General features: G+C 35.2%; 1 protein-coding gene across 2 annotated transcripts; it reads right to left on the reverse strand.

Moving 5' to 3' along the window:
- Positions 1-1,965: 1,965 nt before the first annotated feature.
- LOC104102586 (histone-lysine N-methyltransferase ATX4) lies at positions 1,966-15,184 on the reverse strand. 2 transcript variants are annotated; one of them, XM_070197236.1, is made up of 23 exons: positions 13,634-15,184; positions 13,484-13,539; positions 13,191-13,404; positions 12,842-12,967; positions 12,667-12,735; positions 12,482-12,550; positions 12,295-12,386; positions 12,124-12,219; positions 11,487-11,622; positions 9,869-9,974; positions 8,968-9,067; positions 8,527-8,651; positions 8,264-8,409; positions 7,238-7,342; positions 6,714-6,778; positions 6,240-6,447; positions 5,576-5,662; positions 5,387-5,448; positions 5,217-5,301; positions 4,806-4,892; positions 4,614-4,688; positions 3,343-3,443; positions 1,966-3,246 (listed from the first exon to the last, which is right to left on the reverse strand). In XM_070197236.1, the coding sequence occupies exons 1-23, from the start codon at positions 14,501-14,503 to the stop codon at positions 3,156-3,158; spliced, it is 3,171 nt and encodes a 1,056-aa protein (XP_070053337.1). In that variant the 5' UTR covers positions 14,504-15,184; the 3' UTR covers positions 1,966-3,155. The 2 variants fall into 2 exon arrangements, with proteins under 2 accessions (XP_070053337.1, XP_009608627.1); XM_009610332.4 differs by having other exon boundaries at positions 5,217-5,306; positions 5,392-5,448; positions 13,634-15,182.
- Between the last annotated feature and the right edge of the window lie 1,295 nt (positions 15,185-16,479).

Below are 16,479 nucleotides of genomic sequence, written 5' to 3' on the forward strand. Positions count from 1 at the left end.
AACCATTAAACAGGTGTTTGCTCATCGGCCTAACAAATACTATTTATTTTTAAGCTGGAATAGGAAACTATATTATGAAAAAGAAGGCTTGCTACATTCCAATTTAAGTTTGCGAGGGTAAGTATTGGTAATTCTACTTTTATTGATCCTTACTTTAGCTATAAGCAAGTTTATAGAGTAATATTTGAAAATGAGATGATATAAATGTGTTGTAGGCAAGCTTGTTGAGATATACGAGTAGTTTGGAAATTAAGGGTTTGTTTGGAAAGTCACCCGATAATTGAAATTGGTGTAATTATTAGGGTAGTAATTACACAACATAGTAATTACACAATATAGTAATTACGATGACCTGATTGTTTGTCATAACGTAATTACAATGTAATTACAAGCATACTGTTTGGTTGCACAAGTGTAATTACACAGATAGATTAAATTTTAAATGATGTAATTATAAAAACTTAAAAGTTAATATAATAAATATATGCCTATAAATAATTTTTTATAAGTATAAATAATAAATGATATTAGATTTGGTATTTAAGATGCATATTTTTCTTGAATATTCATTAATTAGTAATCATATATTTATAACTAATATTGTAAAAGTAATTCATATATATATATATATATATATATATATATATATATATATATATATATATATATATATATTTTAAATTAATAATATTTATTTAATTAATTATAAAAACTAAAAATATACGTTTTGTAAGAACATCATCGAATGCATGTTTGATAAATAAATTAATATTTATAAATATAATGTCATAACATTATTCAAATATTTGACAAAACTAATCTATCAGTTCTAACTAAAAAATGAACAATATGCAATGTGAAATAACAAATATAACACTATTTCAACATCCAAAAAAAAGTAATAATTTAACATATGTCAAATTCTAACATAATAAAAATAATTTTCAATACAACTTAAGATTAGAAAACATAATAAGTTTATAACCTCATTTAATAACGAAATTCTACTTTAAGGACATCACTCATTATATGTCAAGTTTGTTAATGACTCATTATTTCTAATACTAAGAGGTGTAGTTTCAAAAACTAGAATAATAACGTAGTTATGCAAAATGAAGAAAATAAAACAAATAGAAATTACATGGAATCACAAGAAGTAAAGGTAGAGAAATAAAAGATAAATAATGTACAAAGAAAAATATATTTTAAAATTAAAAAAGAAATAGAAAAGTAAAAATAAAAATTTTAAAATAATGGAAATAAAAATTTATAATGATAATAAATTAAAATTAAAATAAAAAGGGAAAGAAATTAAAAAGTAACCTTGTAATTACATAGTGTAATTATCACCAATTCTTACCTGCCCCTTGAGAATTAGAGAGTGTAATTACATCTCTCCAATTACACCCAATTACATGTTAACCAGGTAATTACTTGGCCAGACAAACATGTCAAACGGTGTAATTACACCCAATTATACCAAAATCCAATTTCTAGGTGATTTTCCAAACATGCTCTAAATAAAAACATTGAGGACTTGAACATAAGAAATAGGGTGTTAGAGAAAATAAGAGAGTTTTCTAGGGAACATGTACTCCTGCTCATTGCGTCTTAGTGGGTGTTTGGATATAAGAATTATGAAAATCCAGAAAAACGTATTAAAAAAAATTAAGTGAAACTTGGACATGAATACAATTTACAGATGTTTTTGAATTTTTGTGAAAATTTAAAAAATAACTTTTTAGAGTTTTTCATATTTCCAAAAAATTTCGAAATTCAATTTCAAGTGAAATTTGAAAGTTTCATGGCCAACACTGATTCCAAAAAAATGTAAACAAATTTCGGAAAGAATTGGAAAAAAAAAAAAAATTATGGCCAAACGGGCCCTTAATTTCCCAACCGAAGTGAATGTTGATCTGATATTATAGATGGACTGGAACAGCTTAGCAAAACAAGGAGGACAGATTTGTTCATTTGCAGATAGACGAAGGACTAAAATTGCAATTTCCCTTGTCAATCATATTCATCACATTAATTTCAAAATAAATAGTATCAAATTATGTCAGCACCATAACTAGCAAGATTAACAAAATAAGGAACAAAATTTAGGACTAATAAGGAAAGTGTGTCGTCTGAATTGAGAAAGAGTAAAACATGATATAATAATCTGATCTCCCGAATAAAAAGAAACAAAAAAATAAAAATAAAAAAAATCTATGAATCAAAATCTGTTCATCTGATCTAGAGAAATGGTTGACGTGCCCAAAACCTCGACGTCACAAAATACCATAGGAGAAACCAGTTCGGAAGGAGAAGTGGGGGATAGCAAGCCGACAGGCAGTGAGGCAGTCAAGTTGCAGAACGAAATCCTTTCATCTCGAAGTGGCAGCTTCAACTTTGCTACTCCTCATCCACAAATCAGTCAACTCATGACTTGAAACGTCCATTGGGGACGAACAAGGAAATGGTAATTCTTTCACAGGTTCAGATTAATTCGTCCCCAGCTCGACTGTTTTCCAAAATACGCCTTATCGCCCACAGGTACAGAGTAATTCTGCCCACCTATATAAAAATATCTTAACATTTTTTCGTCGAAATTGAACCTTGATAACCCGTATTTTGTATCCCGTTTCATTGACCACTAATCCACAATTTGGGTGCAGTAAATGATAATTTTGTTTTCTAGTATCCTTTTTTTCTCTGTTTCTTTTTGGTTGGTTCGCGCCGTGGGGTGGGGGGGACGTCAATAGGGGTTCAGAGGTTTTTATGGAGGAATTTTAAGTCGGGGGAGGGGATGAAGATTGAAAACAGTAGAGTGAGGAGAAAATAAAAGAGGAGTTGCTTGCATCCCTTTTTTTCATTTTTGTTGATCTCCCAAAAAAATAGAGAGAAGTGAAGTTTACATTTCTGTAGCGGCAGAATAGAAGAAAATGATCTGCCTTCTCTGAATCTATACATAATAACTCAGACCCAACTTTCGTCAAGTAATAGCTATATTATTGACCCAAACCATCTACGGAGCCCCCTACTAGGAAGGAAGAAACGTAAGACTAAAAATTACATATTCCTCTAGAATCACTAAAATTAGCAAGCTGTGAGAGGGTGTAATGGTTAGATCTCCTTGTGGAGGAAAAAAATTTGTGGAAAGTGTAAACCTAATTCATGAACTTTCGGCAGTTTGGAGCTTTACACAGGCAAGGAACTTTGAATTCTTCACATTCGTCTGGATCAAACAAGTAGTCATACCTGTCATTATTGCAGCCAAATAAAATAAATCAGGGGCAGACTTGCTAATATTCAGGCATTAATGTGTGCGTGTATGAGAGAGAGAGAGAGAGATACGTTAATTCATCACCAGCAGACACATTTGTCTTTGCGATAAGTACAACCCGACTCTCATCAGCCCCTACACTCATGATCCTTGCATAACAGTTTGGCATGCACTGTGAAAATAACAAAGCAAAAGATCGAAAAGAGTCAAGTACGAGGAACCATCGATAAAGGTAACCTGAGAATGAAAATATTGCATCTATTGACTTACTAAATTTGCTGACTACAGATAAATTATAAGTAGAAGGGATATGACTTGAATGGGGCACAAAATTCCTAGCATTACCAGGTCTAAGGAGACTTTGCCATGATAGGTTGTACAAAAATATTTGGAGTATATTGAAACATATTTATCAATCAAAATGTACACTGAAGCATATTTTATCTGGTTCTAGATAGGGCTCCAGTCAGATAAATTTTCTCTGATATTAGATTAGGTTCAGACTACAGACAAGTTTAGACATCCTAATATAATCTTGTGCGGTATGATTGGTACTCAATTCTTTTGCCCTGTTAAAATCATCAATGACATTAATCTCATTAAAGCAGTAACACCATAATGCAATCACTGTTCCCATTTGTTATTAGCCAAGCAAAACTATTTACAACTAAAAATCACTAGGTGATGGGGAGAGTATAATGCAGCCGCTGTTCCCATTTATTATTAGCCGAGCAAAACTATTATCAACCCAAAATCACTAGGTGATGGGGAGAGCTACCCAGTACATGTGATGGAACTGCGATTACTCTTCATTATCATTTGCACTCATTTGGTGATTCCTCGGTGAAGCATGAGCTTCACATGCATATATACTTGCAATGTGTAAATAGGTGGCTTGGCCTGGATTTAATAACCGTTTGTACCAGCTGTATGGGCTGACATTTTATAACCAGAATTCCTTTTTCTTTTATTTTTTTCCCTTCAGATTAGTGAAATTTGAAATTCCACATTTCTCTTTATTCAGCATCATCCTTTAGTCAGCTCCAAAACCAACGTAATGGGATTGAAACTGATCTCCTTCAGTTTTACCTGATTTAGTACACACTAGTCTTTGCCTTTTCATTTGCTGGTTTTGATAACAAGGACCAGCACAAAGTTAATACTACATGAAAAAGAATAGATAAAAAGGAAACTATGATCACTTTCTCAAGAAAAAAGAAAAGGATTGACAAGATCTAAAGAGCACGGTAGAAGGAAGAAGCACCATCAAACATAATAATTCTAATTTGATTCCAAAGATGGAGAGAAGCATCAGAAACAATGAAAGAAAAGTGATACTTACTGAATGGTTAATTAAACGTGCAATGTTCCCCTTATCAGTGGCGTCCACCACAACTTCTTCACTAATCTTAAATAACTGCATAAGATAATTCAATGACATTAATTGGTGCTTGTGACCACGTACGGGTTGGAGAGAGGGAGAGAGGGAGAGAGAGAGAGAGAAAGCACAAAGAAAAGAGTGAAAAGAACCTACATAGCAATCTTTTCCCTCAACACGATACCGTGCCTCCCTTAAATCTGCAACACTTCGTCTGATCTGCTCACCACGATACTCAAGAACCTGAAACAAGTAAATGCATGCTCTACTAAGTAACTTCTAGATTTGATGCTGAAGTAATTAGAAATACGAGCACTTCGGTTAGTAAGTGATTATTGAGATGAAAGATGATCATGTAGCATACTCAAGCAAGGAGGAACTAGTTCTCATTGGAAATGTTCACAGGTTATGACACAAAAATCATTGACTATCGAGAAAAGCTCCTAAACATGAAATTTAGGACTCCACTTCCAAGCGATTACTCGGACTGCCGTTTCTTTCTTTTCATAATATGATCAACGCATTGACTATGGGCAACCCGGTAAGAACTAAAAAAGATTAATGTACCATCTCTCCTTCTGGTATATTTCTACGAGCAAACAGACCCCATCTATGTATCCCAGATCTACCAAAGCAAACACGATCATTTTCTGTTCTCTGCAATTGCAAAATAAGATGAAGATGCTGAGAATATGAGCTGAAATGCTGTTAACGTGATGAGCAGCAGTGTTAAAAAGAATGCCTGTAAATCACGAAGCCGCTCCCTAAAGGTAGAAAATGTTTTGGATCCCTTGACTTCCTGTTAAAAGGAAGAACGGAATAATATTTAAAAAAACACCATAGAAGCTAAGAGAGAAACTAGTGACAGGAGAACATTACTTTACGTAGGAAGGAGGGAAGGATATGGGAGGGAGGAAGAAATTTACTTTAATAATGTTCAAACTCCGTATTGAACTTGAAGAATGGTGACAAGGTCCCCTCACGTGGTGGGCAATGGCAGATTCTCCTGCTCCCTGACAAGCAAAAAATAAGGAGATTCATAACTGGCAACCCTTTAGGATGATTAAACAACAGACACCAGCTAGTTAAAAATTTGTGATAAGAAAGCAAATGAGTGAATGTCAACTAAAAAACTTAAACCACAAACATAACATACCAATCAATACCAGGTAGCATAACTAGAAAATTTAAGGTAGTTAAAAAGCATGACTAAAAGCAATTATGGTTATTGGACTTATAAATAGAACAAACCACGGATAGATATTAAGTATCGACTAATAAGCAAAGTGTAGATAGATATCAGAACAAAGTTTAGTTCTTATATCTCTAATGTCTTCTCGTGCACAGAGATGCTAATAATGAATTCACACATCAAGAGTTTCATGGTTCAAAAAACCAAAAGGGAGCAACGCTTTTCAGTTGCCCAGTGTCATAAAGACGCTATTTAGGGAAAATGCGGACAAGTTTAGGGGGGCGCTTATGACTTTGGCCTTAAATAAAACATAAATTCTTTCATTTCCTTCCTGTGTATATTAATAAAACTTAGCATAATCAATCATAACATTGTGTATTAGTAACATGGTGTAATACCTTATCACGCAATCGATTATAAACACGACACCTTGCTGCAGAGAATGGCTTGATCTCCTCTATCTCTGCTGCTGGAGCTTCCTGGAGTTGCAGTCTACTTGTTGAAATTAGACGTGAACCTGTGTGCTTACTGTTTTGAAGAAGGCTTCTAGCAGAGAATACACCTTTGGGAGTTTGAATAATGAGAACGGTATCCGGATTGGGAGCCCTGTAAAATCATGAAGCCATTAGAAGCATTTATTCATAAAGATACAGTTGGCGTTTTTTTTTTTTTTTGAAAAAGCACAGTTGGCGTTTTTTTAGGTGATTGGCAACGCAAGTTAGACCTAAAGCCCCCATTAAATGTCATTACTTGAATAATCAAGTATCCATTATTCTGACTGGAAAGCAGGTCTCACAAATGACTAACTTCCTCTTTCTACCCTTTCTCAGTCTCCTTTCTTAATGTTTGATGCAAAGAAAATGGAGCAGTACCTGTGGTAGGCACAATATGAAACCATTCTTGTGACCTGTTTTCCATTTTTCTCCAAGCAGTGCAGCTGCAGTTTGAAAAGTATTAACATCCAGGATCAAATGACAAAGTAGAAGGATAGGGGCAGATATAGCTGAACTGTTGAATGCGTTGACTAAACAACATAAAATGAACTAGTCATCAATTCAGATTTACAAATCAAATGTAACAGTACCCAAAATGTGCTGGCAGTTAAGGCATTAGAATAACTGATTGAAAATGGATAATCAAAACGCCAAAAGGAAGGATGTTCCGATGGAAAATAAAAACGGAAAAAGGTCTGCATGTGCACGTGCTTGTTAGCCGAATGATGAATAAACAGTTACCATAACACGTTACAAATATTTTAAACACTAACTGGACAACTCTGTTTCCTTTCAGTGGGCACTAAAAGGAATGATAGGCTCTGAAACAGGAGGGAAGTTACATACTCTGGAAAGTACCTATTAAATTCAATGACAATAGAAGATTAGATAAGTAATCTCACCTCCATGCGATACCCTGCTCTTGATGCGCACATAGCATGGTAATAAGTCGAGCACTTGCAACATTGTGTGCAGGAACCATGAATTTGTTTGCAGATCACACATATCTGAAATTTACCAAGTCAATGCTCACTTCAGATTCAACAGGAGAGTTCTTGCTATAACATGATGTTTTTCCATTTTGATTTGAGATTCAGATCTAAAGAATGCCTATATTAACTGGAACAATAACGCCAAGTTGATAACATGTTACGTTATAGATGACAATTGGGTGACCAAGACAAAGTAAAGTCTTTTGATATACATTTGTTAATATATATTAACCAAATAATTTGATTAGGAGCTCTTTCCACTCTTATGATGGGATCCGGAGAGTTAGTGCTTGTATGATCGCTTTAGAGGAGCTCCTTCCACTCTTATAAGATATCGATTACAATGTTTGCCTCTAATAGTAATGGGCTCCGCCTTAACAAGGAAGGCTGAGTTATTCAAATTGTCAAGTCGCCATGTCCATTATGAGGTAACAGTAACAGAAATATTTAAAATATAATATTACGTCCTTTAGCTTCGTGAAATAAACCAGCACCTAAATCATCAGTATGGATAATGTCAGATTTAGCATGGATGAGAAACAAATATTGCTACAGAAACTTTTCATTATATTCTTTTACCAGAAACAAAAATGAATACAAAAGAAAGATGTAGGGTTATGAACTTCATCTTAAATTTCACTTAAAACCCATTTCAAATTTAAAAAATTAGGTGAGAAAAAATCGAGACGGCGTCTTCAAATTATCTTGCTTCCTTCGCCTATCCAGGATAAAAATCTCCTACTGGAAATGAGAAATGTTACATACTATTATGTCTTTTTTTAAGAAGGTAAAAGACTATGTTACATACTATTATGTCATAACACAGTATTTTCTCCATCACTCAAGCCACTTTCCTTCTGGAGATAACACTGAAGTGAGATCACCGGATTTGCGCCACAAAGTGGAATAACATTACCCCAAAACAAAAAAGCTTACCTTCACAAAAGAATTTGAAGGGATTCTCAAAATTCCAACAGCAGGCTCCATTTTCTCATCACTAGCAAAACAAACTTCAGGTTGGAACCAAGCACAAGTAACATGAACCCACAATGGCTTAATATCTGTGGGCTTCAAAGCACCTCCTAAATTAAGCAATAATATAAGGTTAGTAGTTGCAGGTGAAAGGAAATAGGTTGAAAACAGTTTGGCCAAATTCCAGCAGCACTACAATTAATACAAAATAGTAATTAGTGTCATGCCTTTCACAGGACAAAGACAACATTCCCGTTCAATCTCAGGAGTCTCGCAAGATCTGCAGACCCACGAAGTGAAATCACGAACATTTCTTGCTCCATAGCATTCTTGATGAACAGCTATTTGACACCTGATGAGAAATAGAATTTCAGTACATTTTGTTTTTTTTAAGGAAAAATTTGAACAATCATCTTAAGATTAAACAACCTTTGCAAACAAAATCAACAAGAAATCATGAAATTACTTGAGAAACCCACCAAAAAGTATTACTCCTAAATGAAAGCCTAGCACACATATCCTATTTCAAATCAAAATCTTTTCCAATGAAAAGTAACCAGAAGTTGGTATTCAAATCAAATAACGGAAGTCTCCAGAAATTGAACACATATGAAGAGTTTCCACTAATTTCCTACCAGGCAGATTAGCTTTTTGAAGTTTGGTCATACCTAATGCATATAATAATTTTGTTGTAGTCCCAATCTTCAACCCATCGACATACTGCACACCTTTCTGTGGTCCACTTCGCATAAACAGGTTCATACTTTTCTGTATCATTGAAGAAAAGAATTGACAACTGATTAGTGCTTTTTTATAAAGCAGCAGATGTGGTTATGGGGCATAGCCAAGTGTAGTAATACAGGTATGGATGCAGAGGCCAGGAACATCTAAAACATAATTATTAGGATTCAGATCCAGACAGAAATACGAATACGGGTATAGGGAGATTCGGTTATTCAGGCTTGTCTAAATTGTTATTTTTTTTGGAAAAAAAAGTGGTTACCAGGTAGTGTCTAAATATTTAGCGCAATTTAGTATTGTTACTTAATTGGAACAAATAGTGGTTTCAATAAGACACACAGGGATGGTGGTTTCAAAAATTAAAAGTAACATTTATATCTTCTGATCCCCAGTTCAAGTTCATGCACAACCTAAATCCATTTGAAGAGCATGGAAATTAATATGGACATCTATTATTTGATGTTATTATCATATTAAAAGTTTGTAGAGTTATAGAATCTTCTTCTTGACACAGATGATCGATCCACCTCTCCCCTTCTATATGTAAATTTAAATTCATCTTTAAAAAATAAAGATTTCTTCTCCAACAATATGATTAAAGACTATATAAAAAGGTGGAAGGGAAAGAAAGGAATTTGCTAAGACATGATTGAGGACAATATAAGTGGTCGAATAATGAAAAAAGGATTAGAACATGGTTTGTTGACAAGTATCCTGGTTCTAACACATATCTTCTATTATGCTGGCACAATGCCATTTTAAAAGTACATATGTTGCATAGATGTGGAATGTCTCTTCCAAAACAAGTAAATAAAGCAAAGCATGTACCTCGGAGAAAACTTAGCAGCTTTTGTCTCCGTACTTTTAAAGGAGGACGTTTAGCCGATTTGGTAGAAACAACATTCTGTGCATGATACTCTGCCATTTCTAGCATCTGTGGAGCAAAACAAGATGTTACCTGCCTTACTTCATTTCTGAATCGAAAGACCGTAGCTAACAGAATGCAACTGAGTTGTGACTTCAGATAAAACATTCTGAGAATGAACCCATGCCATGTAAATTATGAGAGTACTGTTCCCTTAATCAACCAAAACAAAAAACAAGAGAGAGAGAGAGAGAGAGAGAGAGAGAGAGAGAGAGAGAGCACTTTCCAACAAATCTTCATAATTGACAGGTTATGAAAGTTCACAATTTTTTCCCATAAAAAGCAAAGGAATGATATCCACTAACGCATGAATCAATTTCAGATCAATTCCCAAATGTCAATAGTTAAAATACTCTCCCTTGTTTGAGAATTTGAAGCACTCAACCCCCTGGACAGTCAAAATTAGTGGCATTAAAGGAGAAAATTTACTCTTTCAATTTTTCCCTTCATGAAATTTATAAAATCAAAATTTCATTCCACCAACACTCAAGAAAAATATTGAAACACAAAAATGATAGGGAAAGAATACTTTTAATGTTGAGTAGACAAAGTAAATGATAAATACAAATTTCACATAAGGGCATATACGTCATCTAAAGTTTACTTGGTTGTTCTCATTGATAGGGAGTATCATGCAGTTGTCAAGAGCATCAGGCTGTCTAACTGATGTCATCCCTAACCAAGGAGAAAGAGGAAAGGAGAAAAAGGAGGGGGGAAAAGAGGATTAAGCTTTTTCTTTCACGTTAGCACTTCAAAACTGCATTACATTGAATTAGTTTCTTGCCCCCTTGAAATTTATTTGTTAAGCTACCCTTATGCAGATAAGATTCACTATGAACTCATGCGTAAAGAATATTACAAAGCCATAAACTTAGCAGAACATTTATAAACATTTTGTTTGAATAGTATCATCTACTACCCATTTCCAAATTTATAACATCAATTAGTTTGAGAAATCCCAAAATGCCTGCAACTCTTTTAGTGTATCATACAATAGAAGATTGTAACTCCTGTGAAAAGTACTTTAATAAAAAGTTTTTTCTTTTTTGAAAAAACCTTTTAACAATACTATTTATCTAAACAAATTTTTGAAGTTCAAATTCTAGACGATGAAAGCTATTACATCAAACATATGACGAACCTCAATAATATATCTTATATTTTTACTGCCAATAATTTGAAGAAAATCAAACTTCCTCTTCATAAACAGTGAGATCATGTCATGTGCCCATGATGATATTCGACGTACTTATTCCTAGAAAATAAATACAGCCACCACAGACTGACACAATGGCACACATAAAAGGAAGCAATGGGGCACGTCAATTGCTCTTAAACTTACGGGAAAATTAATTTGCAAAGCTGATACGTCAATATCTTACCAACATAATTCTATTGATAAATTACAAGTGTATGATAGTAGTTCCTTATTAAAAAAACTACTATTGTATGATAGTATCCAATAAAAATGTGTAGTCCATGTCAAATCATAAGCAGCATAAGAAACTGAAGAATACAAACCCATTGTTCGAGAGGTTGCAAAGAACCCTTCACCCTGACACTGGTCTTCCAGTTTTTTATTTTAGAACCTGTGTGCCTCTCCCATTCACTAAGTGCCTGTTTTTCTGCTCCACAATATCCACACTTGCAAACAACTCTGGAACAAAAAGAAAAGAGAATATGATTGCAAAATATATGACCTGAGTCAATGGTAAGAAAATCCTTGATCTCTTAATGCTGGAACTTGTCTTGAAGAGAACAAAGGTCCACCCAGAAAAATCACATGTAAACAACTTGATAGATCAAATCTCCTAACTGTGACTTGCATTCATGTTCACTGCTTTTGCTTTCCACAAAGGTTAGGTAGAATTTTTTAAATAAGACAAATGTTAGATAGAATTAGTCAGTTAATTCCAAAACTTACCATTGAAGTGTTCAAACCTCCACTTAATTATAAAATCCGAGATTATAAAGGAAACACTAACAAACACAGAGTAAGATTCAAAAGTATGAGAGCTGCTACAGGGAAAAAACAGGTATTAAACTCTTTATACCAGACAGACAAACTTAAAGGAAGTGATGCACAGCATCAGACAGAGCCAATCGCTGGTGAGTGATAAAAAAACAGTGGACATAACGAAGGCCTATGTACACTTACAGGTGAAGCCTTGGGAAATAAATGCCTTCCACTCCTGAGCAGATAACAGAAACCTTGTCTGGCAATGCTACTGTCTGACAATCATTTTTGTTGTTTCTGAACCAGGAAACAGTAAATCGTTAGTTAACACCACAAGCTTCAACTTTAACACAACTGATTGATGAGACTAACTTGGCCTTAGAATTCATGTTTTCTGAGTCAGACAATTCAAAGTTAAATCTTGCTCTGCATTCTGGACAGTAGTAATCAGAGGTACTCAGCTCCTGAAAAAATAGGACAGCAGATTATGTTATCGCAAAGAAGTAAACAAAACATGGATATAGAAAGGGAAGAAAAAGTTTCAGCAGAATTGAGATACCTTGAAATTTTCTCTTGAGATTTTGTCACACTCAGCATGCACCCACACTTTGCAACCATCACAGCGTACCTAAACCAGCAAAGAAACTATTGTTGTTTCTATGAAGAAATATCACCATAAGTAATTTCATGGAAAGAAATAGGAAGTGGTTACGAACAACCAGCAGAAGATAACAGGTTTCTCACCCAAGTTCCACTATCTGAGGGATTACGGATCTTCTTGCATATGCCACAATAATGTTTTATCTTCTTTAGCTGGAGTATAAGACACAAATTATTACTATCATGACATCAACATCTAGATCATCCATGAAAGTTGGTCAAAGAAAGATAGAAAGATAATTTGAAAGCTGTAACAGACCCTAGCACAAGCAGTACACAGACGATTGCCCCTAAAAGTTGAGTCATTCAATTTCCTGGATGGCTTAGAAGAAAGACTCGATCCACAAGCGTCGCAAGAGTCAAGTTCTTTCTTCTTCGGTAATTCCTGCACAAAGATTCTAAACACGATAAACTTACAGGAAGTACCCTATAATATGAGACATTTGTTTCTTTCTCTTGATTTTAGGGGCTGCAGGTATGGGGAAGTACTGCAGTGAAATTTTAGCAGAATCATTCCACCCAGATCAGGATAGGAATGCTAACTAGAGGACCTCGATGGTAGTATGTTAGAAAATAAGGAAAAAAGCCTGAGTGACTCTGAAACGTGCCTGACTTGGAGAGTTACACTCTTGGTCCTGATTTGAGTCAGAGACCTCAAATGCTCCTCGGGGAAGAGACTGGAAATAATCTAGATTGCCAGCCGCTGCATTTATTTCAACCATCAACATCTCAATAAAGCCATTTTCAGCTAGAAATGCCTCTTCTATGGCAGAGCGGAGGTCACCAGGTGTGCTGTCGTTCAAGTTAGTCTGCCCCTGAAACCTAAACAAAGCAAAGGTTCACCACACCCCGACATTACTAAGAAATTATATCAACATTAACAGACATAACTGCCACAGACCTGTCTACATATTCCAGAAACGGAAATAGCATCCCACGTCTAATCCATGCATAATCCTGCTCATAAAAACATGTCATCTTAGTAGATACACCATTACCTCATACCCGGCACTTCGGGAGTCTGCATAATGCACAAAAGATAAAGTCTTACCCTTTGCGTGCCATTTCCAGAGTAACCAAAGAACATGACACAGACAGCGCCAGCAACTCGAAAATTTAGAACTTGCTGGGGAACTTGTGTTTCTGAATCAAGGACAACTGCGGGCCAAGCAGGACAATGTCTTCCAGATATTGCCCAAACTATGTCACCCGAATTAAAATCCTTACCACCAAACTTATTAGCTCTCTTCCCTCCCTCCACCTTCACCGTTCCATTAATGCCACTTAAATCTATAGCTTCATCAAAATGTGTGTCGACTGCATCTCTCAATCGCTCATGTAATGATGTGAGTGTACTGCGAGAACTAGAATACTTCCTAGTAATATCCAAACGCTTTGAACCATTATTACACCCAATTTCACGTTTGGCATTTTTAAAGCTAAGCTTTTCTCTTGCATCCGGGTTAAATTCAGGGTCCGAAGTTGATTCTTTAGCACTAGTAGTAGTTTTGCTCTTCTCTTTCTTCCAATTATCAAGAACCGAGTCATTGAATCTAGAAGGAAGTACCTGAACACGCCCCCGTGAAGTCCTCACTAGTGGCGGCCGTGAAGCCTCCGGATTGCTCCTCCTCTGTTTTGGCAACTCAGCCTCACCGGGGGCGATGCGGGAAACCTCCGTGCACCACGACGCAGCTGCTCCGCCGTTACCTCCGGCGGCGGCTAAAATTCTTTGAATACCGTATCCATTGAACGGAATTATACCAGCAGCGGCAACATCACGGAGCAGATGCAAAGGGTAATATCCACCACTGCTACTGCTCTTGCGCTTTTTCCGATTACCGGAAAACTCGTCGTCGGAGTCACTCACTCGGCACCGCTTCAAACTTGGCATTACCGTTTTCAAGTTCTTCTTTATAATCATTACTGCCCCAAAGTCCAAATTCAGCCGTCAATTCTATACAAAAATTAAAAAGACCTCAAATTCTTCAATCCGAAACCCTAATTTTGACTGAAGAGACCCAGTAAATTGTTTAGAGAATACAAGAAGAATCAACCGAAGTAACAGAGCGCGAGAAAATTGAAGTAGAATCCAATTACAACAGCGAAAAATAGGCAGAAGAAGATAATATGAGAACCGAAATTGAGAAGAAGATCTGATTAGCGGAAAGAATAGGGATCTCTGTTCCACCAAGTTTTCTCAAAACCGGTGATGAGAGAGAGAGAGAGAGAGAAAGATATTCAAGGAACAACTTTATATTAAAACGTTAAAAATGTGTGTGAAAATTTTGTGAATTTGACGAAGGGAAATTAATTTAGGAACATTTTCTCATATATACATATAGGTTGTGTGAATGTATAGATAAACTGCAAGTTAGAGAGGAAAAGGAATAAGGATGACTGACAAAGGGGGTGGGTGTGAGGAGTAAAGCAAAGTAATATAGTAATGCTAGAGAGAGAGAGAGAGAATTGCCAACTTGACCCAGACGACTGCATTTTGGTTCGAGAAACATGGCTAAATTGAAGTTGGTTTTAACGTAAGACATGGCGTTTTATTATTTTGGGTGTTGCAGAGGTTGGTGTTTTTGTCACAAGAGTGCTCTCCAAGAAACTTGGGAGCAAAAAGTGACAATGGATAATTCATGTCTTGTCAATTTTTGTGTTATTGTTTTTGTTTATTTTTTATTTTATTTTATTTTTTCTCTGAATAGGATCAGAATTTAAAATGCTTGAATTTGATTCTCGTAAAAAAGGAAAAAGGGATGCTTCAATTTGATTGAATGATTTTTCACTAGAGATATTTTGCCAAGTTCTGCAAGTAGTGAATTACGACTTGATAATGGAAGCAAGAAAGAATTTGGAGGTGAAAGCTGCGATAATGTGATTGAAGAAGCTTCTATTTCTTCCTTGACAAAAAGCAGAGATTGAACATTTGATTAATCTTTTAATTTGTTTTTGAGTAATCAGCCAGTCCAAAAATTTAAATCGGGTGTTGGATAAATTTTACCGGTCTAAATGTAATGATCGAATTCCTAGTCTGAAAGTGCAAGTTGGAATAAGAAATTTTGTTAATGGATTTACTTTATTTAGTTGATGAATCTAAGGCGTGGATTGTAAACACATAAATAGCCATGGACTGGTAAAAATTATATACTTGCCTCTTAGTTACAGGGATTTTGGGGGTTTCGTCTTGGTATAGCCTTTATAGAAGAAAGAGTTTACTTTTCAAATCGAATTGGGTATTTGAAGAAGTGGAAATATTTATTTTTAGTAGAGACTGAGTCTTCTGTTGGCTAGTTATTCACCGGAGTTTTTCTATTTGTTATGAGGGGAGAGGGGAAAGAAGTTGCAAATAAGATTTGTGGAACTTCGAGCTAGGAAAGAACCCCACATATTTCCACTAGGACAAAGCAAAAAATATATGTGTGTTTATTTTCAGCTTTTGTTTTCATCTTCTTAGACTTCGTCCTACTATGTTGCCGGCACTCGGCGGGCTCTGTTATATTTAGGGCTGTGAGAAATGATAGTTTGTGGCTTTATGAGTAAATAATAGTATAGCAAACAGTTAAATAGGTAGAGCTGTGGATTTGTACTGTTTAGTTATAAAAAGGAAGGAGTCATGGTGTTTTTTGTGTGGTTGGGGTGTTGTCTCTTTGGTGTTTTACGGGGGCATTTATATTGTGAATATTTTCAATGTCGAGGCATAGAGGGGTGGTTTCGTCACTTCTCTCCTATCTGTCGAAAGATGGGTGAATAAATCTGGCAGTTCGTTTTCCTAACTTTTTTTTAATAATAGAAAAGAAATTCTTGTTCATCTTCCCTATTGATTACTCTATTTGTGAATTCTTTATTCTTTTCTTTTTAATTGTTGCTCTTTTCTCTTGGTAAAATCAAAGATGA

The sequence above is a fragment of the Nicotiana tomentosiformis genome, chromosome 3, assembly GCF_000390325.3.
Source record: "Nicotiana tomentosiformis chromosome 3, ASM39032v3, whole genome shotgun sequence".
In the NCBI taxonomy this organism is placed as follows: Eukaryota; Viridiplantae; Streptophyta; class Magnoliopsida; order Solanales; family Solanaceae; genus Nicotiana; species Nicotiana tomentosiformis.

Coding starts and splice junctions, on each gene's coding strand:
- LOC104102586 (XM_070197236.1), bottom strand. CDS start 14,503: ATGATTATAAAGAAGAACTTGAAAACGGTAATGCCAAGTTTGAAGCGG. Junction 9,975..11,486: donor TGCAACCTCTCGAACAATGG/GTTTGTATTCTT, acceptor TTTGCTCCACAG/ATGCTAGAAATGGCAGAGTA. Junction 4,689..4,805: donor TTGAGGGAAAAGATTGCTAT/GTAGGTTCTTTT, acceptor TATCTTATGCAG/TTATTTAAGATTAGTGAAGA.